This window comes from Paroedura picta, chromosome 14 (genome assembly GCF_049243985.1).
Source record: "Paroedura picta isolate Pp20150507F chromosome 14, Ppicta_v3.0, whole genome shotgun sequence".
In the NCBI taxonomy this organism is placed as follows: Eukaryota; Metazoa; Chordata; class Lepidosauria; order Squamata; family Gekkonidae; genus Paroedura; species Paroedura picta.
This window is the reverse complement of record NC_135382.1, coordinates 10977829-11005052: the sequence shown is the minus strand read 5'-3', so window position 1 is coordinate 11005052 and position 27224 is coordinate 10977829. Positions and strand designations below refer to the sequence as shown.

At 49.5% G+C, this 27224-nt stretch overlaps 1 protein-coding gene across 1 annotated transcript in view; it reads right to left on the bottom strand.

Moving 5' to 3' along the window:
• Positions 1-27224, bottom strand: part of SLC4A9 (solute carrier family 4 member 9) — a 61210-nt gene that overhangs the window by 23599 nt on the left and 10387 nt on the right. Inside the window, exons 3-15 of the mRNA XM_077309882.1 lie at positions 26357-26506; positions 24641-24702; positions 22961-23118; positions 22246-22333; positions 21450-21604; positions 20508-20624; positions 19192-19366; positions 18652-18785; positions 16653-16924; positions 15966-16021; positions 15176-15361; positions 12766-12879; positions 4909-5070 (exon numbers count right to left, since the gene is read on the bottom strand). Of these exons, the coding sequence (XP_077165997.1) occupies positions 4909-5070; positions 12766-12879; positions 15176-15361; positions 15966-16021; positions 16653-16924; positions 18652-18785; positions 19192-19366; positions 20508-20624; positions 21450-21604; positions 22246-22333; positions 22961-23118; positions 24641-24702; positions 26357-26506 (1829 nt within the window). The remainder of the gene's footprint in view (positions 1-4908; positions 5071-12765; positions 12880-15175; positions 15362-15965; positions 16022-16652; positions 16925-18651; positions 18786-19191; positions 19367-20507; positions 20625-21449; positions 21605-22245; positions 22334-22960; positions 23119-24640; positions 24703-26356; positions 26507-27224) is intronic.

The following is a 27224-nucleotide window of genomic DNA, read 5'->3' as shown; positions in this document are numbered from 1 at the left end:
CAAAGCCAGCCCACACCAACACTGAAGACGTCCTCTGTCCACCAGGGTGGGTGTCAGGGGTGTGCACTGGTCAGGGTGCATGGCTCCCAGAACCCATGGGGGCTGGACAGGGCCCAGTGGTGGTCATCAAATATGGTGTTCAGGGAATGTGTCCTGGCCACCATGCCCTAGATCAGGGGTAGTCAAACTGCGGTCCTCCAGATGTCCATGGACTACAATTCCCATGAGCCCCTGCCAGTGTTCACTGACAGGGGATCATGGGAATTGTAGTTCATGGACATCTGGAGGACCGCAGTTTGACTGCCCCTGCCCTGATACATCATTGTATCAGAGCCAATTTTTTTTTTTATGTTGGGATAGGGTTTCCAAACTCCCGTTGTATCCTGGAAGTTTCCTAGAAATACAACTGATCTATAGGTGACAGAGATAATTTCTACTGGAGGAAATGGCAGCTTTGGAGAGTAGATTCCCAGTCTCACTGTGCTCCCTCCTGTTTGCAGTTTCCATCAACACCCAGGCACTGTCCCCAAATCTCCAGAAATGTTCCAAGGTGGACTTTGCAACCCTATGTTGAACCAGTTCCTGTTGGTCACCTTGATAACAGGCTGTCAGAATGGAGGTCAAGGATGGATTAAGCATATGACTGGCCTAAGATTTAGTAGGAAAGGGGTCTCAGTAGGTACTATATACTGCCCCCACCAAAACCTCATGAAGTCATCAGACTATCTGAACCTTCACAAATGTATTTAAATCAAAGCTAACATCTCCCAGCATTTATTTTCCTGATTTATTTAAAATACTTCCATGCCTTCCTTTCTGCCAGACAACTATAACTCAGCTTGGGTAACGCAAGATTGAAAACAGTCACGGAATTACTGACAGCTCAAGCAAAAACTCTGCATCCATTTAACAGACCACTACCGAAAATACGGTAGTGAAGGCACATGGGCCCTTGCGGTGCCAGCACAGCCAAGGGTGGTCCCAAAAGACCACTTTGGAGTCTCAGTCCTGTGCCCCCTATGAATGGCTGTTCCTCCCCAAAGGCCATTCCACGGGGCCAGGGTAGCCACTGAGAAGGCTAGAATGGTAGGAATTCTAGGTTTGGATCGGGAAACACTTGGAGATTTTCGGAGTGGAGCCTGGTGAGGGTGGAGTTTGGGAAGGGGAGGGGCCTCAGTAAGGCTCAATGCCAGAGAAGCTGTTTTCTCCAGGAGGACTGATCTCTATGGTCATAGAATCATAGAATCATAGAATCATAGAATCATAGAGTTGGAAGGGACTTCATGGGTCATCTAGTCCAACCCCTGCACTATGCAGGACACTCACATCCCAATCGCTCATCTACTGTAACCTGCCACCCCTTTGCCTTCACAGAATCAGCCTCTCTGTCAGATAGCTATCTAGCCTCTTTTTAAAAATCTCCAAAGATGGAGAACCCACCACCTCCCGAGGAAGCCTGTCTGGAGATGGGTTGTCCTTGCAGGATGTCTCTGGGGCTGCAGCAGGGTACAACACCATAGAACCCACCCTCTAAAGCAGCCATTTTCTGCAAGGGAACTGATCTCTATAGTCTGGAAATTGACTGTAAAAGTGGGAGATCTCCAGGCCCCACCTGGAGGTTGGCAACTGTAGAAAATGGCAAAGTTGCCAGCTCTGTGTGGGGAAATACTTGGAGATTGGGGAGGGGGAGCCTGAGGAGGGCAGGGTTTGGGGAGGGGGGAAGGAGTTCAACAAGGTACAAGGTCTTAGAGTCCCCCCTCCAAAGTAGCCATTTTTCTCCAGGGGAGCTGATCTCTGTCGTCTGGAGATCAACTGTAAGAGCAGAAGATCTCCAGGTGCCACTTGGAGGTTAGGACCCCAAAGGTTAGGTGTCCACAAAACAGAAATATGCACAATGCTGTATGGTGCATATTATGCTATTTCAGTGATTAGCCTGTGGCCTTTGACTGTGTTTTTAAACGTTTTAACTGTATGAGTTGTACACAATAAATGTTAATATAACTTGATTATTTACCTTTTGTGGACCCCTAAACTTTTAGGTCCTAACTAGTTGTTGGTTAGGCTTGTTGCTTTTTGTTTGTTGTAGCACTATCCCCCTTTTGGGTTTCCTTTTGGGCTCTTGGAGTTTTGACACTTCTAGCAGAAGGCTATAGGCTTATCAGCCTCATGGTCCTCCAGCTCTCATGACAGCTGATGCAGACTTGAAAAACATTTCCTGACAGGGTTTGCCAACTTCTGCCCTGTCCACTAATAACAATTGTTGGTTCACCCATGGCCTCCCCCTGTGCTGTCACTGACAGGTCACATGAGACCTGATTGGCCCAGCTGGGCTTGTTTCAAAGCCATTTTATTTCCTCAGCCCCCTCCTCCGTCATGGAGATAGGCTGGGAGGGGAAAATGGACTTTTGAAAAAGCCAGGTTCTTTAGCCTGACCCAGCCCCACCTACCCAAAGTGCAGCCTTCCCCTCTCCATGTGAGGCGTGTGTGGGCTTGGTGCCAAGCTCCTGTCACTGGGCTGGTTTAGCCCAGAGCGGGGGAAAGACATTGGCCCCCTGGAAAAAGTCCCAGTGGGCATAATGACTGGTCTGACCTTGACTTAGTCTTTTTGGTAGAATTGCTAGGTCCTCCTTGGCCACCAGCAGGGAACGGTGGGCTAGGGATGCCAGTCCTTAGGTGGGACTTGAGGATCCCCCAGAATCACAGAGATCAATTCCCCTGGAGAAAAAGAGCTGCTTTGGAGGGTGGACTCCATAGCATTATGCTCCTCTGAGATCCCTCTCTGTCCCAAATCCTGTCCACTCCAAGCTCCACCCCCAAAACTCTGCAGGTATTTCCCATCCCAGAGCTGGCAACCCATGAGGGGCCTAGGCTTGCCAGCTCCAGGTTGGGAAACTTTTAGAGATCTGGGGATGGAGTCTGGGATCTGGAGTCCACCCTCCAAAACATCCATTTTCTCCAGGGGAACTGACCTCTGTAGTCTGGAGATGAGCTGGAATTCCAAGGGATCCCCAAGCTCCAACTGGACGCTGGCATCCTAACTTTTGGCCTAGCAGTATTCCTTACAGGAACTAATGCTGCTGCTGTGTCAGGAGTCTGGGGCACAACAGCATTAGCAACAGGTGGCATCAGCCAAGTGTGCTCTGCCAAAGGTGAGAGGCCAGATGGCAGAGGAAGGGCAGGCACTCCCAATCAGACAAGCCAACCAGAGGAACCAGTTCCTCTCAGCACAGAGGTTCTCTCTGGCAAAGGAAGTGCAGAGCGCTGGCCTTGAGGCTGCATTCCGTGCTGAGAAGAACTGGGGAGAAAACAACCGTCTAAGATGCAGGGAAATCTGGCATCTGTCCAAGCTTGGAAGAATGGGAAAATAAACTGGCTGATCATGCAGTAATGGCAGAATTAACATTATATCTGAAAAACAGATTCATTTCAAAATTGGAGGAGAGGTGGCGAATTTATGATGAAGGCATGAGACAAATCTAGAATGAGGAACAATTTAAAATAGTACATAAATATATAAATCTATTACAATACACAAGCAGAACAAAATCTGAATATTAATATATAAAGAATTTGAATCTGAATAATATTTTTATTTTTGATACTCTTTTTATTTTGAGCTATATAACAGACTTCTTTTTAGATTCTGATATATTAAGGGTTATAGTTAATATGTAAAGGTAAAGGTCATGTCTGAGGGCATGGGTGATGCCCTCTAGCGTTTTCATGGCAGACTCAATATGGGGTGGTTTGCCAGTGCCTTCCCCAGTCATTACCATTTACCCCTCAGCAAGCTGGGTACTCATTTTACTGACCTCAGAAGGATGGAAGGCTGAGTCAACCTCGAGCCGGCTGCTGGGATTGAACTCCCAGCTTCATGGGCAGGGCTTTCAGATTGCATTTCTGCTGCCTTACCACTCTGCGCCACAAGAGGCTCAGTTAATATGTAGAAGTGATGAAATATCTAATATAAAATATGTATCTGTGATGAAAGTATCAATATAGTGGCAAAATAGACTAATTACAATGTTTAGAAGTTTAAAAGTTCAAAATCTCTTTTGTTTGTTTGTTGATATTTCAATGTATAGGCCGCCCCTCTCCTCACAGTTTTGGGGTGGTTTATACAATAAGCTAATGGCCAGTACAATAAATTTCAGATTTAAGAAAATATTATTGTAAGGTTATGATGAGGAGGATGTTGGGGAGAAATACACACACAGGCAGACTCAAACAAAGTTTGTTCTATATGCCCTGCAATGTATAATAATTTTTGACAAATATTATTTTATATAACCCTTTTCTCATTTTATATCCCTTTTAGATTTCATATATTTCTAAACATGTATACAATGTTTTAAATCACTTACTTTAAAAAAAAAAGATTTGATTGTTTTAGCCTATATTGTTACCTGCCCTGAGCTACCAGGAGGGGCAGGATATACGAATAAAGTTATTATTACTATTATATTATACTATTATTAAAATAAAAGTATTTATTAAAAATAAATAATAATATACAGGGCCCACAACAGGGCCTCTTGTGCTCCCCAGGTCTGCTACAAGGATTTTGGATCAGATGCACCTACTGAGTTCCCCAAGGTGAACTTAAATCCTAGGTGTGCAGGAGTCAGATCTGAGTCAAGAACACCTACCTTGCGGAAGGGGGCAAAAGATTTTTCTCCATGTGTTTTCCTGAAATGGCTCCAGAGAATTGCTCTTTGTCCTCCTGGAGAATCCAGTGTCAGGACCTAGATGTTTCCCCACTTCTGCAGCCTATAGTGCATGGGGACAGGCCTGGCACACAGTGGATGCTTGGGCTTCCTATTTCATTCCTCCCCATATCTCTGTTTCTGGGACAGCCGCTGTGAGAGGAGCCCTCTGAGACCTCAAGCGCCCTGCCCCGAGACTGACCTGCAGTTTATATTCTTTGCGGTTGAGGATGACGGCTGTGATCTGCTGGTCCATGAAGATGAGGATGATGACGAGAATAGCAGGCACCGAGGAGGCCAGGTAAATCCACCAGGGGTTTGCTCCAAAAGGAAACACGACCCACCCTCGGGTGGGATTCGTAGGCTGAAGAAGGAACAGGTATTGGGAAGGTTTATGAGAGCATGGAGCATAAGAGCACAAGAAGAGTTCTGCTGGATCAGACCAGGAAGGGTCTATCTAGTCCAGCATCCTCTCTCACACAGTGGCCCACCAGTTCCTCTGGAGGGCCAGCAACAGGGCAGAGAGGCCGAGGCCTTCATAAGAACATCAGAAGAGCCCTGCTGGATCAGACCAGTGGTCCATCTAGTCCAGCATCCTATCCCACACAGTGGCTAACCAGTTCTTTTGGATGGCCAACAACAGGGCATGGAGTCCAAGGCCTTCCCCTGATGGGTGGAGTTTCCCCTCAGCCACCATAGCTAGCCGCCATTGATCGATCTGTCATGAATCTATCTAATCCCCCCTTTATAGCTCTTTATTCCTATGACCATCACTACTTTCACTGACAGGGAATTCCACATTTTGGGTCACAGGCAGGTCAGAGAAATAGGCCTAATACCTTTTCAAGAGGTCTCTGCTCAAAACTCATTGAAGGAAGCCCTCTGCAACTTGACTTGGGCTGCCAAATTTGGGTTGGGGGTACAGCCTGGGGAAAGCAAGGTTTGGGCAGGGTATAATCCAGTAAATTCTACTATTTTCTCTAAGTGGTCTGAAATTCAACTATAGTTTTGGGGGACCTCCAGGCCCCACCTGGATGTTGGCAACTCTACTTGACTGTCCAAGATGAAACATTTTCCCAACCAACTAAGTGTGTGTGTGTGTGTTGTTGTTGTTGTTGTTGTTGCCTTTCCAAATCAACTTGTTGGCACTTTGTTCAGGTTCCATGACTCAAACAAGGTTTGACTCCAGTGGTCCCTTTAAAAACAACCAACTTTCACTCAAAGTATAAGCATTCGTGTGCCTGCACACTTCTTAGTTTGTTGGTCTTGAAGATGCTGCTGGACTCCAACTGTGCTCTACAGACCCAGACGGCGACCCACCTGAATTTAGCCAAAACAGGTCACTGGGTATCAACTCTCCATCCAGATGAGACGCAGAGTGCTGTTTTGTATCGCGCAACCGGTTGAGCATGGGCATGCGGGCCCAGGCAATCCATCCCTGCCTCCTGACCCAGGTTGAGTCACCTGCAGATGTCTCTGATGCTCGGCTTCAGATTCTCAAAAACAGGGCTAATTATATCTCTGGGGCCCAGAGATGCTGCTTGTGGGGAGTTTAATTAACATACGCTTCACGTGTGTGCAAGACGTGCACGGGAAATGCCCTGCGCTGAGTTCTGCAGACCCAGGAGGCTGTGGAAGTGCTGTCAGAATAGGAAGGCTCTCTCGCAGTCCCGTCTCCGCCTCCTCCGCCCAGCCCAGCACCGGCTTCACGTCAGCCCCGCCCTTTCCCCGCCAGTGGGCCACAGGCTGTTCTTCCACCTGTTCCAAGGAGAGGCCAGCAGCTCCTTCCGTCACCCCTCCCTTGGCAGGCGGAGAACGCCACCGCTTTTATTCGGCCTGCTAATCCGCCCACACCCAGTCCTGCTGCGGCAAGAAGACTCAAGCCTGAACGTGAGCCACTGGCTGGCTCCCGCTGAGCTACAACAGGGAACCATTTCATGGCCGCTTGGCTAAGGCACCGGGACCCTTTGCTGGGAATTCCCGTGGGGGGGGGGGGTTGAGAGGGCTCCCTGAGGAGGAGGGGAAGGAGCTCAGCAGGGCTCGGATCCCAGAGGTTCCACCTTGCAAAGTAGCCTCTTTCTCCCAGGGAACTGATCTCTGTAGAGATAAATTGTAATTCTTGTCAAACAATATGTGGACACTGGCCACTCTAGAAAAGGGAGGAAAGGTGATTGCCAAGGATGGGCATTCCAGGACAAATATTCCAGGACAAATTTCATGTCCAGTGGCACCTTTAAGACCAACAAAGTTTTATTCAAGGGATGAGCTTTCTCAGAATCCAAGGACGTTTGTGTGCGCACGAAAGCTTTCAGCCTAACAGCGGGGTGGGTGGATCCCTCAGCTGTTCAGCTGAAATGGCTGCCAGCCATTTCACCAGTCCAAGCGAGGCAAAACCGACTGGGGAAATCTCTCACAGCCATTTGAACTGAACAGTTCATCTGTGGACTCGCTCAGCTATGAGGTTTAAAAGGCCCAAACAGCCAAAGTTCAGTCAATGTTCAAGGAAGGGGCTTTCACTGAACATCATTTGTTGGGCTCTCAACCAGGCCAAGCTTGGGCCAAATTTTGGCTTGTGCCGGTCCCTAGTGATCACTCAGGGCCTTCAGTAGGGTTGCCAACCTCCAGGGGTTACCTGAGATCAATTCCTCTGGAGAGAATGGCTGCTTCGGGGGGGGGGGAGGTGGAGGCTTGAGGGCCCTCCCCTCTCCCACCCCCACCCCCAGAGTCTCCAGGCATTTCCAAAGCCAAAGCTGGCTACCTTAGGCTTCCACCACCATCAGGTCCTCAGCAGCAGAAAACCTGTCCTTGGAGCAACACAGACCTCCTTCTTGCCAGCCTGCTACAAACCCTCCCTCCTCTCCTCTCCTCTCCTCTCCTCTCCTCCCATCCAGGAGGAGCAGGTTCAGAAATCAACTTTCGCAGTTCCTCAGTGGAACAGACTTCCTTGGGAGGTGGTGGATTCTCCTTCCTTGGAAGTTTTTAAGCAGAGGCTAGATTCTGTGAACTTAGGCAGATTGTGAGTAGATGGGCAAAAGGGATAGTGTCAGTGCTTGGCTCTTGTGGTCCTTTTTTGCATGCCCAGGGAAATGTTGATTGCCCCTTTGGGGTTGGGAGGCTTTCCTCCAGTTCAAACTGGCCAAGGATTCTGGTTTGGGGGGGGGCTCATCTAGGCATGGAATTGTGGTCACTGGGGTGAGCAGGTAGTTGTGAATTTCCTGCATTCTGCAGGGGGTGGGACTAGATGACCCTGGTGGTCCCTTCCAAAACTATGATTCTAAGTCCAAGGCTGGCATCAACATATGCCAGGCTTTGTGAAGCCCTGGGGTTTATTAAACTTTTATTGAGTGATATATATGGTCATGACCATATATGGTCCCCAAATGACCAATGATGGGCCTGGAGGGGGTGGGAAAGGGAGAGGCCTCGGGTGGGCATGTACACAGCTATGCATTCCAACCATATTCTATGGCAGCCTTTCTCAACGTTGTTACCATTGAGAAACCCCTGAAACATTCTTCAGGCTTCAAGAAATCTGAAGTGACACAATCATGGAGAATATGGTTGGGAAGTAGAGCTGTGGACACGTCCACCCGGGGCCCCTCCCCTTCCCACTCCCAAGCCCATCACTGGCCATTTTGGGAGAGGAGGGCAGATTGACATTTATGGTCATATCACCCAATAAATATTTAACAAGTTTTAAAAATATACAAACAATTAACTCCCACCTATTTGGGAAACCCTTCCAGGGCTATCAAGAAACAAAGGGGAAGCTGTGTTAGTCTATTATAGTAAAACAAAACTAGGGGCCATTTCGCACGGCTTCAAAATAGCACAATGGTTGCTAATTGAAAACGCTACTAATTTGGAATAACCCACGACGTCGTAGACAATCTGCAACACTCCTGAAACCGACCCGCAAAAAGCGCTTTGTTGTAGCGCTTTCAGGGGAATCCCAAAAAGTGGATTCACCCTCCGGAAAGCGATACACTCCTGCAACCAATCTGCAACAATAGCGATAAAGACCTGTGCGTTAACATTGTTGCGGTTTCTTCAGAGTCCCTCCTCCTGAGCCTGTCCTCCAAACTTCCGGCGAAGCGATCGCCATTCTTTTTTCCCCGAGCGAGTGGAGATCAACGCACCGGCGAGCCTCCGTTTAGCCAGTGAGGCTTCCCAGGCTGCAGTCCCTCCTCAGAGCTGTTTACAGTCACTAAGCACAAGAAGCCCGCAGAAGCCCGTTTGCTGATGTATTTTCCCTTTATTTTTCACACTGTTTCGGCTGAAAATCGCGCCCGTGAGGGGGGGGGGAGGGGGGATTTTTTTTTCCCACTCGGACGCAGCGTGGCCACGATCAAATGACAGCTCAAACAGAGGCTTCCCGGCTTCAGTCCCTCCCCTTCAGTCACTAAGCACACACATTTCACACATTCCATTCAGCCGAAAATTGGGCCCGTGAGAGGGGGGGGGATTTTTTTTTTTCACTCGGAGGCAGCGTGTTAACGATCAAACGACAGCTCAAACACCCCAGGCAGCTGGATGGGTCTCTCCGTTGCAACGAATCTACCCAGATTCGTTACAATGGGTCTGTTTTTTTTTTTTTTTTTTAAAACCTTCCTTAAAGGGAAAGGGGCTGTTTGGGAGCATGCTAACGGCTGCCCATTGGCTGCTTGACGGCCAGGGGCGGGACGAGCTTGGCAATAGCGCTTCCTTTCTAGCGATTTCTGCCGAGACCGGAAGCCTGTGGGAAACGCTAAAAAACGCAACTGATTCCACTACAAAGGCAGGTATGCATAACGACGAATTCCACTATTTTAAATGGCGATTTTTCATTCAGTGACCAATTTGCAACAAAGATCCCCGTGCAAAAAGGCCCTAGAAGTCCAGTGCCACCTTAAAGATTAACAACGTTCATTCCAGTGTGAGCTTTCATGAATCAGAACTCAGTTCATCAGGTACAATGGGAAGGAAGAAAATCATTTACTTTATATTAAGGTATGATTGTCTAGTAATATATAATGAATGAATAGAGATTAGAGGTTATTGCTGGCTCTCTTGTTCTTCAAATTGCTTATTCCTTCATTATTTTATTATAGTTTATTGAACTTTTATTTTACCACGTGAATGACTAGAATCTCTGACCTCTTTCATCTGTTCTGTATAACTTGAGAATCACACGATATTTGATACTAGGTCTCTCTTTGCTCAGCTTTTCTCCTTTCTTGAAATGAGGCAAATGGTTTTCTTCCTTCTCATTGCATCTGATTAAGTGAGTTCTGACTCATGAAAGCTCACATTAGGATAAATGTTGCTGGTCTATAAGGTGCCACCGGACTTTTGTTTTGATCATGGGCTGAGTCAACACTCTTTTCTAGATCCCTTTTACCTGTATATTCCAAGGTTTGCATTTGTTTTTTAAAATGACTGTAGTGATTCATCGGTTCCCACAACCACCAGTCATTTGGGGTTAGAAAGGAGTTCTGTGTAACAGTATAGCACCCATAGGGCTAGGCAGGGTAGTTATCCTGTGGCCTGGGAGAAGGAGAGGTTTGCCAATCTAGGCTCATTCTACACATGTTGGATAATGCTGTTTCAATGCACTTTGGAAGTAGATTTTCCTGTTCTGCACAGCTGCAGAAGCACATTGAAAGTGCATTATTCAATGTGTGCAGAATGTCTATAGTGTTAAATGTATTGTAGAACAGTGGTCCCCAACCCCCGGGCCAGGGACCGGTACTGGTCCGTGGATCAGTTGGTACCGGGCCGTGGCTCCTCCTCGTCCACCTCCCTTGCTGCTGCCTCGGAGGCTTCCCTGTCACTCTGCCGCTGGCTCACCTTTGGTGTTCTCAAGTGGCCGCCATGGCTGGGCTGGGGCTGGGGCTCCCCCTCGGCATGGCAGCTGCTGCTGGCAGTGCCCCCCAGGCAGGCGGCGGGAAGTCAAGGGCGCTGGCAGGAAAGCAAGTGGAGCAGGGGCTCAGGCAGCGACATCCCTCGGCAAAAGACTACCCCCCCGGGCCTCAGTAAAATTGTCAAGCGTTGACCGGTCCCCGGTGATAAAAAAGGTTGGGGACCACTGTTGTAGAAGTATGTAAGAACACTTAGTACAATGCAATTTATTCTTCATTCTAATTACTGTAGTCAAGCATGTACTCAAGAAGGAATTTGGCTCTTATCCTTCTTGTTAGTTCTACTCCGGAGGTCCCCAACCATTTTCTATCTTCTGGCAGCATTGTTATTCACAGCCTGGTGCAGCTACCACAAAATAGCTGCCCCAGTAGGCGGAGCCAGCCACCCCAGTGGCTACCGCAGCTTACGTTCAGTTACACTGTGAAGATTGTGGACTTGTGGTGGCAGCTGTTGCCAAACCAATGTTTCTTAAAAATCTGCACAGTCACTTCAAAATTCAGTGATCAGCCAGGGCCAGTTTTGGGCTTTGGTGGCCAAAAGCCCTGCCTGGCCCCACCTGTTTTCTAAAAACACTTGGTGGGCACCAGAAACGGTGTTAGTGTGGGCACCACGTTGAGGACCCCTGTTCTACACAATGTTTTTTGTCATTAAAAAATGGGTAGTGGGAAAGAGGTAGAAAGGAAAAAAGCGACCAAAATCAGTGGGTACTTCAAGGACATTAGGGAGGCAATTGAGAAAAGCGATGCTGTTCCTGATGCATTTGGCATGGTGAAGGAGGAATGGAAGAGCAAGCCAAGGCTTCTGCTAGAATCTCTGCTGCCCGTGAAGACCCAAGTCATACCAAAGATGAACCAGTGTGTGGAAAGGATATCCATGAAACTGGATATCATGCTAATCCTTTAAATTTTATTTATTTATTCACTTCCTTTATCCCCTCCCAGTCTCTCCAAAGGGAACCCAGGGTGGCTGATGTACTTCTCCTCTCCTCCATTTTAACCTCATAACAACAACCCTGTGAGATAGGTTTGGCCAAGTGTGAGTGACTGGCCCAAGGTCACCGAGCAAACCTCCATAGAAGAGTGGGGATTCGAACCAGGCTCTCCTAGATCCTAGTCTGACAACACAAGCTTTAGCGAACACTCGTACCATCTTTGTACTGTGTACTTGTGACATTGCTTTATGTCTGTGTTTAGTAATTCTCGTGTTACATTCAATGCATGTAGAGCTGAACATGGGATTTAAACCCCAGGTTGATCCAGATCCTGGTCCCTGGTTTCATTTGTACAGTGGACACAGTTTGGGCTCTTAGATGTATATGCATTCACTGTAACATGTAAACAGGTGACATTTATCATTATTATTTATAATTATTATTCTTAATTATATACCACTCTCCCAATATTGTTCAGGGCGGTGTATAAAATCAGTTAAAATTAATAATTAAAAACCAGTACAATACACCAACTAATTAAAAATATAACACAATATAAACGTAGGTATCAAATCAACAGCAATGAGTAATAGCAGCTTTCAGAAAGTCACTGCCCGTAAGTCTCCGGACAAGGTGCCATACAGTAGGAGTGTTTTATAGGGGAGGGCCACAGATATTATTAAGACTTTGGATCCAACCAAAAGCTTGGTGGAAGAGCCCCATCTTGCAGGCCCTACAGAACTGTGCCAGCTCCGACAGCAGTGCCATGCAGGCCATGTCCAGTTGGTGAGGAAATGTGCTCAAATGTGCTATAGCCACATCAGTTCTTTGACTTTTTCCTGCATTTTCATCTTTCTCATTTGTAAGTTCCTGATTCTTTCATGGTTTCCTCCCTGTTCTGCATGTATTTGCTCCCTCTAGTGGCCAATTCAGTATTACACTAGTTTACGTTCGACAAAAACCTGCAATTTAAATCTGCAGGGAGACATAACAGATGTAGTGTAATATCTGACCACTAGAGGGAGCAAAACAGATGAAGAACAGAAAAAGAACAGGAATTTACAAGCAAGGAAAACGTGTGTGCAGGAAAGTCTCTTCCTTGGTAATCTAAGTCATATGCTCATCCCATGCGGCTGAAGCCCCACAGAAACACAGTCTGACATATCTGTTGCACCCATCCCCCCCTTAACAGAATAATACCCTCCTCTGATCTTCAACTAGCCTCACCTTGAAGTCACTGGGCACAATGAGTTTGGGGGTCTCCAGACCGAGGACAGCATCGATCCCACAGAAGATGAGGATGGCCAAGATGATGGCGAAATCACCAACCAGCCTCCTGAGCTGAGAAACCAGACCAAAGAATTAGCAGAAGAAGCCTCCATCTTTGTCTTTGGACTGGGGAAGAGGTCAAGCAAAGAGAACAACCTGAGGGCACCTTCAGAATCACACAGAGCTGGAAGAGCTCTCAAAGGGCCATCCAGTCCAGCTTACCACCTACTTGGGGACTTAAAAAAATCACTCACTTCTGACACGTGCTCATGCAATCTACTCCTAAAAACTTCCAACGATGGAGACTCCACCACCTCTGAGGCAGCATATGCCATCTAGAAACAGCCCTTGCTGTCAGAAAATGCTATCTAATACTTCAGCGGAACCTCCTTTCCCATAATTTGAACCCGTTGCTCCTAGACCCGGTCTCTAAAGCGGCAGTAAACCAGTTTGCCCCTTCTTCAACATGGCTCCCTTTAGCCACAGCTATCCTCTTGCTTCTTGCCCTGCTCTTCTCCAAGCGACACAGACCCAGCTCCCTCAGCCTCTCCTCCCACGGCCTGGATTCCAACCCCTCAGCCCTCCTCGTTGCACGTCTCTGAGCATGTTCCACCTTGTCAATGTCCTTCTTGAACTGCAGCTCCTAGAACTGGACACAATATTCCAAATGAGGTCTAACCAATGCAGAATAGGGTAGTATTATGTTTTCCCTAGCTCTGGATCCTATGCTCCTAGCAACGCAGCCTAATTCCTTCCTTTCGTCTAATGATGGCAAGTATTTTGCCTTTATGATCACTTCAAGTGGGAGCTGTGGGAGCAGTAGAAGACTCTTTAAGGAGCCCCTGGACCCCTTCCTGAAGCTCTAGGGATTTTTGCCTAAGAGGAGAGCAGGATTTGGGATCAGCATGGGGTTGCATGGAACAAAGGAAGTAGCATCCAGTGAGTGCAGGAAGGAACAGCTGGAACTGTAAAGCTAGGGGGCCTCTGCTTTGTAGGGAGCTGCCCAGGTCTTGCACAGCCAAGATGCAATATTCTTCTTGGTGGAAAGATGAAAAAGAGTCTCGAAATATGTTTTAAATCAGGGGTAGTAAAACTGCGGCCCTCCAGATGTCCATGGACTACAATTCCCATGAGCCCCTGCCAGCTCTCTCAGCCTCACCTGCTTCTCAGGGTGTTTGTTGTGGGGAAAGGAAGGGAAGGCGATTGTAAGCTCTTTTGAGACCCATGAGGTGACCTTGGGCCAGTGAGTTCTTTAGAGCAGTGTTAGTCAACCTGTGGTCCTCCAGGTGTCCATACACTACAATCCCCATGATCCCCTGCAACATTCGATGGCAGGGGCTCATGGGAATTGTAGTCCATGTACATCTGGAGGGCCGCAGTTTGACTACCCCCTTTTAAAGGGTGTTGTGCCCTTCATTCCCTTCTCATGTGGTTTGCTCCGCCAAGGCTGTGGCGATGATTTACATTGTGGTGGACCAGAAAGCTTTCTGTTGACTTGGGGCTCAAACCAATACGTCATGCCTTTGGAGGAGGGACCAGTGTCAGTGCCTAGTGCCTAGGCTTAGTGTTGCCAACTCCAGGTTGGAAAATTCATGGAAGTATGGCGGGAGGAACCTGGGCAGAAGGTCATGAGGGATATGATGAATCTACCTCATTCCTGGCCCCAAGGAAGCATGCCTGGCCTCGGCCAGGGCCAGGGCCTTTTTGGTCCTGGCCCTGACCTGATGGAACGAGCTCCCAGGTGAGCTGCGGGAGCTTCCAACGTTCCATAGGGCCTGCTAAATGGAGCACTTCTACCAGGTCTCTGGTTGAGGTTGGGGCATTGAAGAAGATCAAGCCCCACCCCCCGGTCATCCACCAATCAGTTGAGATCTTGACACCTCTTTCTGTCCCTCCAGAGATAGAGGCTGGGTGGGGGGTGGAGGAGTTTTATAGAGTTATTATTGCCATGTTGCTTGGTTTTTTATTGTGATTGTTGTTCATTTTTAATGGGGTTTTACTGGGGTTTTATCGGATATTTGTAACCCACCATGAGCTGTCCTTGAGAGTGGTAGGGAATAAATCAAATAAATAAATCAAATAAATAAATAAAGCATCTATTTTCTCCAGGGGAACCGGTCGCTGTAGTCTGGGGCTCAGTTTTAACTCTGGGAGATCTCTGGGAGGCCCCACCTGGAGGTTGGCGGCCCTAACTGCCAAAGGCTCTGAAATGAAGGGCAAAGTTTGGATGCCGAGTGCAGGGACAAGCCTATTAGACAAAATGACCACACGGGCCTTGGTTTCCAGCTTGGTGTAGGAAATCTACCAGGCTCTGCTTGACCCTGCCCCTGCTGGCAACAGGGCAAGACCATGGGCAAGAGACACTCACCGTGGTGGGGAAATAGCGGCTCGTCTTAAAGCCTTTCAGCATCATGGAGCAGAGGAATGTGCCCACAAACAGAATGAAAGACATGAAGGTGATGTCAGGCACGTAATGGCAGCTCTTGCCCACCAGGTGGCCCCCTAGTTGCACACACTCGTCCTTGGTCAGCAGGGACCAGTTCCCGGCCTCCTGCTGCAGGGAAGAAGGGAGGGAGGGGGGAAGAATAAAATTATCCAAGAAGTTCTTGTCAGATATGAGGAGTCTGCCAGGATGATGCACCATGAACTAGGCATGGACCACTGGATCATGGAGACTGTAATGCTCCCTAAGGGAAGGAATGGGTCCTGCAGTGGAAAAAAGGACACAGAGAGACCCTTTGGAAGACACCCGCTATAAACCCCCTCCAACTCGAACCACTTACCTTTCAGTGTCCCGTATCTATTTCTTAGACCCCCCCTCCTGTGGCTCCCATTCAATTAGATGCATCTTGCCCCCTGTGCTTCTGCCCCCCCCCCATGATTATAGCCTATGCAAGGGGCCAGAGATCATCTCAAATGAACAATACGAATCGCCAGAAGAGTCACGAGGGAATAAGCAGGAAAGCACCAGAGGGAGAGCAACACAGGCTGTCGGAAAAGCCACAGGGCTGCTTGTCGCCTCCTCTGATATGCAGAAGGCTGGAGTTCCTTTGATGGGCAGAAGAGGCCCCAAGTCTTCCTTGGCTGACTGTGTTGGCCACAGCAAGGGGAAGGCCAGGCTCCGGTTCCTAGCCCAGGAGGGTGATTTCATTTCTTACCTGTCCAAAGCTGTGGGAGGCCAGGGAGAGCGTCTCATTCAGAAGAGAGGAGTTGCCTGCAAGAAACAGCCAATCCAAGACAACTGGGCTCATATGCAGGAAGCTGCCTTATACAGAATCAGGCCAATTGGTCCAGCATTGCCTACTCAGACTGGCAGCAGCTCTCTAGGGTCTCAGGCATTTCCCATCGCCGACTGCCCTCCCCTAATGTTCATGGCTTCCCCCTGCCAGTGGGGAGCTGAACACAAGAAGCTGAGTCATACTGAATCAGAGGCATCAGTCAGTATTGTCTACTCAGATTGGCAGCTGCCCACCAGGGTTTCAGGCAGAGTCCTTTTAACTGGAGAAGTCAGGGATTGAACCTGGGACCACTCTCCTCCTCCCTTTAGCCTGAATCCCAAGGTTTATTTGGTCGTTTTTTTTTTGCCAGAACTGCTTCAAATTTTGGAGGCCCACTTGCTGGCATTTGCTGATGTCTTCAGGACCCAGGAGGCTGGACAGCTCTTTCCCCACTAGAAGGCACAGGGTAAGAATCGGCTCTCTTTAGCCGTCCGGCCCTAAAAGTGGCTACTGCAAGACTCGGCCATCTACACAGATACAACTGGATGCAGCTGTATGTCGTCCCTGGAGAGATGCGCCCACCCCAGTCCGCCCACCACCACATTGGCACAGGCCGCTTGACCCTACCTCTCTCTGGTCCGCGGCAGGTGCAACTGTACAGGGGGACGTCGCTGATCTTGTACTCCCAGTTGATGGGGAAGTGGTCTGCCAAGGAGAGCATCTTCTTGACAGCGTCGTAGATGAAGATGAAGCTGATGAGGGCGCAGAAGCCTTCCTCCGTGAAGCGGGTGAAATACTGCACCAGGTAGCTGGCTTCGGTCGCCACCAGGACAAGGCCGAAGAAGGCCACCCAGAGGCCGATCCAGAGGCGGAATTCTAAATAGTCCAAGCTGTAATTTCTGCCAGGAAAGAGAGTCCAAAACGGAACCCTTGAGCGGGCCGGCCGGGATGTTAGGAGCCAGAGATCTCTCCCACCACTTTGCCCAAGAATCTTGGGCAGCGGTGGCCAAACTGTGGCTCTCCAGATGCCCAAGGACTATAATTCCCATCAGCCCCTGTCAGCACCTGCTACTGTTTGGCCACCCCTGTCCTACAGCAAACTGAAGCTGTAATCCCACAGGACATACTCTTACAGTTCAGGAGGTCTTTCACGCAACAGTCCCCAGGGGTGAGTCCCTGGCCGGCGGGGGGGCTCCCTTCTTGGGGAACTTCCTAGAACAGGGGTGCAGGCAGATGATTTAGGGCAGGGGTAGTCAAACTGCGGCCCTCCAGATGTCCATGGACTACAATTCCCAGGAGCCCCTGCCAGCGTTCCCCCTGCCATGGACATCTGGAGGGCCGCAGTTTGACTACCCCTGATTTAGGGCCAAAGGAGATGTGGTGTTTCCCCAAAATTCTCTCACAGAAGGTGGCTGTCAGTGACTAAACATCCTGGACCAGAGACCACATCACGAGAGGCATTGTGCGGTCTCCACAGGACTTGTTAAATGAGTAAAGGAATTATCCTAAGGAGCTGGCCATGCACGTAATAGACAGAAGACGCTAGGCAGTAGGTATGTAACATCTGGGCTGGGTTTGTTTGCCCTTGGTTTGCAGATGTGGCCAGAGGTGTTTCCTTGTGTGCTTGTTGACGTTATATGTCAACATTATATGTCTATAAGCTGCTTTGGATCCCTTGTGGAAAGCCCTGTGTCATTTTCTAAAACTCTCAGGACCACACAAGGGCAGTGGTTGACTTAACCCTTTCCCTTGGCACCATTTCCCAGGTAGAAACCCACCCCTTCCCCTGCAGAATATCTCTTGGCCCCTGTGGTTTGCCTGTTAGGGTAGTTAGCTGTCCAGGGGGAGAGGGTCATTCCGGAAAGAGCAACAGGCTCTCAAGCAGGGAGACAGGCGTCTGTTCCCACCCTGGCTGCTTGTAATGAAAATCAGAGACTTCAGGGGATCCCTGGGATCTCTTGCAGCTGAGCCTGCAGGAGTAGCAACCCAGATTTGGGCTGGCCTGGGGGAACCTGCCAGGCGCTGGCTGGCTGGCTGACTGGCTGTGGAGTGTCCCAGAACTGCCAGGCCCTCTTTTGAAAAAGCATTAGGATGGTGCTGAGCAGTGGGGAGAGACTGCAACCAAATGGTGTGGGGGGCAACAGTCACACTAGGAGCCAGGAGAAGGAGAATAGTTTTGCTTATCCACTTTTCTCTCCCTTAAGTGGCTGACAATCACCTTCCCTTCCTCTCCCCCACAGCAGGTAGGTAGATGAGGCTGGAAGAGCTTTGAAAGGCTTCATGGGTCTCAAAAGAGCTTACAATCGCCTTCCCTTCCTCTCCCCACAACAAACACCCTGAGAAGCAGGTGAGGCTGAGAGAGCTCTGAGAGAACAGTGACTGGCCCAAGAGCACCCAGGCAGGCCTCTTGTGGATGAGGAGGGGAGAATCAAACCTGGGTCTTCAGATCAGAGTCCACGGATCTTAACCACCACACCACAAAAACCTCAAGGAAGAGGTCACATCTGGCCACATCGGCAGGTTGTGTTCCGACAGGACCATTCTCCACCCACCATCTCCCCAAGAACCGTCTGCACTCCTGGGCAAAGTGGTGTGAAATTGTGGCCTGGGGCGCCATCTTGCTTACTTGCTGAAGGAGAAGAGAAGCCGCTCAAAGACGAGGACGGGCCCGGTGCTGCTCAGGATGGTGAGGGGCTGGCCGGCGCACAGGCAGAAGAAGGCTCCAGCGATGGCAGTTCCCAGAAAGCTCTCCAGGACCCCCTACGTCGTACAGGGAAGCACACCACTAGGTCTCTAGGCCTCCTTCCACTGGGGCCGGGGGTGGCCAAATGGGGGCTCCCCAGATGTCCATGGACTACAATTACCATGAGCCCCTGCCAGCTGGGGCAGGGGTGGCCAAATGGGGGCTCCCCAGATGTCCATGGACTACAATTACCATGAGCCCCACCAGCTGGTGGGGGCTCATGGTAATTGTAGTCCATGGACATCTGGAGAACTCCCATTTGGCCATCTTCAGGCTCCCCCCTGCCTCCAATAGCATGCTGGCCTGGGGCTGCCCTCCTTCAGCCTTCCTGCCCCACTGTCTCCAACCAAAGTGCCGAGGCACTTCGCTGCGGGGAAAAGGAGGGGAGGGGTCCTCCACCCCCAGCAAGACCCTTTCATTGACCTGCATGTTATCCGTCGCGTCCCCCAACATCCCCCCAAAGGTGATGGCGTTGGTGACCGTGGCCAGGTAGATGTAGAGAGCAGCCGAAAAGCACTGGAGGTTCAAGGCGTCGTAGAAATCGCTGCAATACCAGGGTGCTTTTCGCTGGATGTCCTTGATCAACCCTCCGAACAGCCTGGGAGAGAATGGGAATGGTACTGGGTCAGGGCTCCGGGGTGGGGGGAGGGGCATTTCTTTCGGAAGCTGAGACCTGCCCAAAACCACAGGGAAAGGCCAGGCAGGAACTGAACCCAGCTGAGTCAAGCCCCAGGGCAGCTCCAAGGCACACCACCTTCCTAATTTGGGGGCCTAGAGCTGCCCCTCCTGGCCATGTCTATGATGCCCCTTTGTGAAAGGCAACACCATAGGGGTGCCAACCTCCAGGGGGGCCTGGGGATCTTCCGGACTTACAACTGATCCTGACGTTACGTAAGACTTTTATTGGCACACCATAAGAGAAAAGAGATTTTGCATTATATAAGTGGGGTTACATGAAATCCATAATAAAACAAGGCATAGGTACATAAACTACTTTTAAAAAGTCTAATGTTTATTTCAATTACCATACCAGTGCTCCTAATTTGTCAAACCTCTGTGGGAGATCTAGAGTGATTCTCTAAGCACTGATGTAGCATACAAATTTAATTCACAATCTGCCAGATTGTCCCCTTTTTTGAAGTATAATAAAAATGCTGCCACACACCCAGTCACTTCAGGAAGCTTATCGGCTAATAGAATATTACTACATTGCTCAGGTGATTCATTAGATTCCTGCAGTTCTGATCTCCAGAGGACAAAGAGCAGTTCCCTTTCAAGAAATGGCTGCTTTGGATGACAGACTTTCGGGCATTATACCTTGCTGAGGTCCCACCCAACCCCCTGCCCTCCCCAGGCTCTGCTCCTGAATCTCCAGGAATTTCTCACCTCGTAGTTGGCAACCTCCCTACTATCTCCTAGGCTGCACCACTGCTGGCCAAGTCCCAGCAGACTCCCTGAGGACTGACTGGGTTCCTGGCAGTGGAATCATAGAATCACAGAGTTGGAAGGGTCCTCCAGGGTCATCTAGTCCAACCCCCTGCAGAATGCAAGACATTCACAACTGCCTCCTGGTCAGCTCCCATGGTCCTGAGGGCCAAGTGAGCCCTAATGGAGCATCAGCATCCTCCTCCTTGGGTGGTCTCAAGCAGTTGCTGAAGGGACTTGGCCAGCGAACCCACCCTGGAGTGCATCTCACGATCTCCTGCCCTGGTGTGTCCAACTGTCTCTAGCAATTTTACCTTCCTGTCCTCTCCAGCTCCTCGCTGGCCTGCTGGTTCCCGTGGAGATGACGCTCTTCCATGGTGGACACGTTCCCATTGGAATGCGGGCTCCAGTCACGGAAGTGCATGGAGATCCTGAGAGGGGAAGGAGGAAGGTTTCCGGGCTGCAGGAAGTGGGGGACTGTGGATGCACAACTTTATTCTCCGTCCCCACCATTCACTGGTGAGCTCCAACTGTCCTCCCCCCAAAGGCCCCCATGTTCCTTGAGCACTTTAAATTTGGCTATTTTAAAATCATTGTTTTAATGGTACATTTGTAAGCCACCCTGAGTCCTTGGGGAACAGCAGCATATAAATATGACAAATGATTAAATAAATGGGTTTCTGTTCCCCAGAAGTTGCTAATGTCACAGTATTTTACAAAGTCTACATTATATTGGTGGTGGTGCATGTTGTTAAAGAGAGAGACAACTGTTCATTCATCCCCACACCCCTGTAACACAAATAACCAAGTGCATGGAGCTCCACACGGGCCGATTGTGGAATCCCCACCCCCAAACAAGGCTGCACAGGGAAGGAGAGGAGATGGTCTTCCATCAGCAGGATGAAGCAGCCGAACAACCTCCAGCTCAGAGGAATGGGGGTTGATGACAGAGCCAGAACTCCGTCCTGCCAGCCTCTCCTGTGCTGTCCAAGGAGCCCCATGATGTTTCCCCAGCTGTGTTTTCCTCCCTGCCATTTAAGTTCTCTGGCTCAGAGAACAATCACATGTTCCCAGCACTAAGTATAGCTTCTGGGATGCTGGAGAAATGCAATATCCAGCCAATGGCTACACCAGCCGGTGAAAATCTATGGCTCCTCCAACACAGATGGCAGAGACCGTCTGTTCTCGTGCCCCAATCTCATCCAAGTCACCAGCATCTGATCTGGGCTCCAGCCCCTGCTCTCCTTTGCACGTACCTCTTCTGTGGGGAGGGCAGGCATTTGGGGGGAGCAATGCGAATGGTTGGGTCCCATTTGCCAGGGGGGAGGATGGTCAGTTCATCCAGAAACTCATCGATTCCCGCAACGAGATCTTCTGTGCTTTGGGCCTTCCGGGCGACTCGCTGGAAGAGCTAGAAGTGGAAAGCTGCAGGGTTAATGGAGGGCTGGCCTCCTTGTAGAACAAGAGGTCTGCATGGTGACCCACAGGTACAATTTCATCGGTACAGTGATCCCTGCATGGCTGGCCCAATGTTTTTTGGCCCCCTTGGGACCCTGTAGTACAGCATTTCTTTTTTGACAGTGGCTAATCAGATGTTTTTGAGAAAACAAAAAATATCCCACTGAGTTAATGTTCTGGGCTAGGATCACTCTGGCATGGAAACGTGCTGGGTGAACCTTTGGCCAATCATAGCCTGCCCTGCCTCCCAGGTGTGCTGTTAATAGAGGAGAGGATAAAGGTATTGTGAGCTGCCAGAAACAGAAGGCAGGATTTGTAGGGTTTGCTCAGGAACACAGCTCTGTTCCACAGGAACGTATGTCTTTCTGTCTACAATAAAAGTGTTCTAGCTATTACAGGCAGAGCTCTGAAAACATGAGCAATTCACAAAATTACCAACAGTTGGCAACTCCACCGGGAATTCAGGGTCTCTACACCCAGACTGTACCTGTCTTTGGTTGGATCATGGTTCTTCCTTCTCCATGTTTTGCCCCACAAATACCTAATGGCTAGGTCTGCTGCAAACATTTCCACATGCCCTACCACCAAACTCACCTCATCAGTTAGGAGAGTGGCCACTGCTCTGCCGATTTCATGGTAGGCCTTCACTTTGACTCGGGGCCCCAACAGAATAAAGAGGAACCTGGAGAAAGCCAGACAAACAAGATCAGGGCCCACACCTCTACCGCTCCCATCTGGAACAAACGCCATGCTATGGCCACAACTCCTTCCTCAGAACAAGTGAGGGTAGAATTCTGCCCGCCTTGCAAGAGCCAAAGCTGTGCTGGATCAGCAGCTGTTTTGCCAGGACCCCAGGTCTGAGCTGTCCTCATTGGCAGAAGCAGGGTGGAATCTCTAGGACTGCCAACTCTCTGACTTATAGGGCTGGGAGGCCTCCCTGCTGGCAACTGCCCTAATCTGACTCTGCTCAAAGCGGTGGCAGGAAAAAAACGTTTTTTTTAATTTGGCATCTTCTGCCCCACTATGTCACCTCTGGGGAAAAACAGGAAGTGATGCAGGGTACCTTGTGGAATCACAGGAACCTTATGGTAAAATCATAGAGTTTCTGGTGATTCCTTGAGTGGTGCGATTTCATTTCCGGGTTCCTCCTGGAAGTGATGCCACGCTAGGGGCCACACTGGCTTTCCCCTCTTCCTGCTGCTCAGAGTGGCAGCGAGCATCAAGTGTTCCTGGCAGGAGGCCTCACAACTTTAAGGCAAAGCCTGAAGTCCAGCCTCTTGTGACATGACCCGGTTTGCTCCTTTGTTACCTGCTAGGGAAAGCCACCTCCGTCAGGCCCCCAAGGAACACAGCGTCCTGCAAACGCACAAAGGCAATGAAGGGCTTCTCCAGGAAGCTGGCTTCTCCGACAAGGATGTTGGCCACTTCCGTCCCGGCTGGGATCTTCTCCTTAAAGCGATTTTTCAGCTGCAAATGAAATAATGCAGACAGTCCCGGAAATGAAAGAAGATGTGAATGAATGGGGGATAGAACTTCCCGGGCCATTCTGTCCACCTGCCTCATTGAACTCTCACCGGTCACAATACCTGTAACCTCAGAGCCTTAGCAATAGCTGGCAGCCTCTGCAGATTCCTGCCTTGGGATTCACAGCACCTGCTCCTCTGCAGCCAAAGGAGTCCACTAATCCCTCCCCTGATTGATTCAGGATTAGGACAGTCCCTCCCTCCCTGCAGTGTGTGTGCGTATTTCCCTTAGGGTGGTCAACTCTGGGTCGGGGACATACCTGGAGATGTTGGGGGTGGAGTCTGGGGAGGGAGGGGTGTGGAGAGGGGCAGAGCTTCAGGGTAGCATAATGTCATGGAGCCCCCCCCCCCCAAAAAAAAAGCATTTTCTCCAGGGGAACTGATTTCTGCCACCTGTAAGCAGGCACCATTTTACAAAAAACACAGTTTTGGAAAAGGGGAAGGGAGCAAAACATGATGGGAGGCTGCTCCTCCAGACTCTGTGTGGAAAGCATGTCACAAGTTTCAGCCTGGGAAATGAGGGGAGGAAAGCCCAAATGTGGAAAGGTTAGAGTTGACTTGCAGCATCCAAAGGAAATTCAAAGCAAGGCTAAAACAAGGTATGTCTCCTAATGTGGAAATGGTCCAGGTCCTTCCTGGGCCCATTCTGCACAAGCTAGATAATGTACTTTAAAAGCACTTTCGAACTAGGATATCCTGTTCTGCACAGGAAAATCCAGCTGCAAAAGCACACTAAAAGTGAGTGTGTGTGTGACCAGTGTGTGTGGAATGGGCCCTGGTTTCCCTCTTCTTTAATATGTGGGAAGGAGGAATGTTTCCCAAAGGGACTGTTCTGGCTCTTGGCAGCCCTGGGCACGGGGGCCTGTGCAGAGGAGACAGCACCCTTTCCACCATTGTTATTTTGTGGTGGGACACGAGTAAGCATCTGGGACTAGGGATGGTCACGAACTGCATTATGTGTTTCAGTTCATGGCTGAGGCTCAAGCCCATACAAAAGTCCCATCTAATATTTAGAGCTTGTTTTTCTAAGCCATGAGTGGTCTGGACAACTTTTAAAGACTCAGAGAGGGCTGGCCAACCTCCAAGTGGTAAGAGAGAATAAAGAGATCAGTCAATCAATTGCTGGTTCACAGTCAGTCACAGATTGATCTCCTTGTAACCTCCAGGTGGTGGCTGGAGAACCCCTGGGTTTACTGCTGTTCTCCAGGCACCACAGACCAGTTTGCCTGGGGAAAATGGCCACTTTGGAAGGTGGACTCTATACTTCTGTGTCTTCTTGAAATCTTTCCCCTCCCCAATCTCCACCCTTTTCAGGCTCCACCCCCAAATCTCCAGGTATTTCCCAACCCAGAGCTGGCAATTCTATTCAGGGAGCCCCTGGCTGGTACAGACCCTTGTAAGAGGCCTTTGAAGCATTTTTCATCCCCACCCCCACCCGATGCCTACATCTAACAAATGTTACTTACCTGCTCCTCGGCGGGCATCTCCAAAACTTCACTGCCTGGATCTGATTGGCCATTGGCTTTGCCTGCGACACAAAATGAGGGGCCATGAAGGAAGTCATCATCCTTCTGAACCCCAAGCTCTCTAAGTTCCAGGATTTACAAAGTGGAGCTACTTATCAACTGACTCTTCAAAGAGGCAGGAAGATCCAAAGTCTCCTTCCGCCAGATGCTGCAGGATTGGCTTTGGTGGAAGGAACAGACTGCCATGTCGTTTGTCTCCGGGGAGGGCGGCAGAGAGTCAATGAATGCTAGATAGAAGACTTCTTGGCCACTCCCTTGGCCTGCTTCTTCTGCTGTCCACTGGTTACCAATAATGCTGCTCTTTGAGATTCCTTCCTGCCAGAGACTTCCCTGGAATGCTTTCTACAATCTCTCTCCATTCTAGTTAAGACAGATAACCAACAGCCTTTCCTCTGCCTTTCCTATCTATTCTGGAGCTCTCTTACAACAAAGGACAGTTTATTTTCAAAGAAACAAGCCTCAGTATGAACTTACACCTCAAGCAGCCAGGGCATATAATAATGTTGCTAGATCTAGGTTGGAATGAGCTTGGGGGAGGAGCCTGTGGAGGTAAGTGGGAGGGGTCTCAGCAGGGTGTAATGCCGTAGAGCCCACCCTCCAAAGTAGCCATTTTCTCCAGGGAATTGATCTTCTGGAGATCAGTTTGGAATTCCAAGAGATCTCTAGGAGGTTGGCAGAAGGAGAACATTGAGACTTGACTACTGTAATGCACGCTACATAGGTCTGCCCTCAAAGTCTATCTGGAGACTCTGTTCAAAACACACAGCTCCGTTATCAGGAGCCAGGCAGAGCATGCCGATCACTCCCATTCTGCAGTCGCGCTGCTAGCTGCTCATGAATGCCTGGGCTCAATTCAAGTTATTGGCTGTCATGTCAAAAGCCCTTAATGGCCTTGGCCTCTTCTCTCTGCAAGATCGCTTCCCTTGCTATGCTCCAGTACAACAGCTTCACTCTTCTCAGTAGGGCCTTCTCCCACTATTAACATGATTGACCTCTGGGCAACCAAGATCAATTACCCAGGAAAAAATGACTGCTTTGGAAGGTAGGGTCTATTGCAGGGGTGGCCAAATGGTGGCTCTCCAGATGTCCATGGACTACAATTCCCATGAGCCCCTGCCAGCTGGCAGGGTCTCATGGAAATTGTAGTCCATGGACATCTGGAGAGCCACCATTTGGCCACCTCTAACTCTATGGCATTCTACCCTGCTGAGGTCCCACTTTTCCCCAAACCCCACCCAACCCAGGCTCTATCTCCAAAATCTCCAAGTATTTCTCAACCCAGAGCTGGCAATTGAGACAAATGCCCACCAGGATTTTCCCCAGCATGTTGAAGGGCGAGCCCACCCATGCTCGTAATTTTTCTCATAAAGGAAGTTGTGTCGCCAGCTCTACAATCTAGAGGTTATGACCCTCATTGTTACGTAAGGCTCACTGAAGCTGGGAAGCAAAAGCTACCTGGCCGATCACCTGTCCGTGTCTCTACCTGTGCTAAGATAAGTTTGCCACCCAACATAACCTTTAGCCCCTCTTAGGCCAATCAGTTTGGATCTGAAGGGGTGGTGAGTCCAGAAGTCTTGGGACAGGTCTCTGATCTGCTGCCGGTTGGGGTGAAGTCCCAAGAGAAGAGAACTGACCGCCTAGGAGGCAGCTACACACCTGAGCAAGGTCGCAGGCCCATGTCAAGCAGCATCTGCAGCTGGGACCGGGTCGTGTGGTGCTGAGGCCGGAGAAGCAAGACATACCGGAGCTTCTTCGTGAGCTCTGGCTGGAGGGCGTGCTTCTCTATCTGGGTCTCAATCACCTTCTCTGGAACACAAACCAACACCACACTGAGACCACCCAAAATAAGGAGGTTTTCGTTTGCTGTGACTGTTTCCTCTTGAACCCACTGAGGAATGTTGAAATCAGGTGCCTCTAAGCAGGAGTTGCTACTGCAAATGTTAGGCTTAAGCAGATTTGGAATCATCTCGAGATGAGGGACCACGCAAACCTTCATTCTGCATGTAATTTGGTTATTCAAAACTGGGCTCCCCTCTTTTATTAAGGGGGGTTAGACTAGATGGCCCAGGTGGTACCTTCCAATTATTATTCTATGAATAGTTAAAATTGCTAAAAACAGAGTTAGGGGAGCCAAGCTGAAATTGAAAATCAAAATCAAATTCAAAAACCTTTAAACATCATGAGAACAAGGGTAATTCATGATTATAATTAGTTGATAAAAATTACATAGTCTAGATAAAACAAATAAAAGAAAAGAAAATAAGCAGTAACCAACAGTAGATTCCTCCAGAATGCCCAGCAATCAGTAATTTCCACCAGTTGTAGGTGCCCCTGGTCTAGACCTGATTCTTGCCTAGCCACCTGTCCCTTTGTACCACAGTAGCCAAGAATTCGGCCACCAGTTCCGTTATTTCTGGGGACCTATCAGCTAACAAATGTCTGGTTATTCTGTCCATAGGGCCAGAAAGGCCCATCGTGATAGGGACAACCAGTCGTTGTCTAAGCAAAGAATGTGATGGGCAAT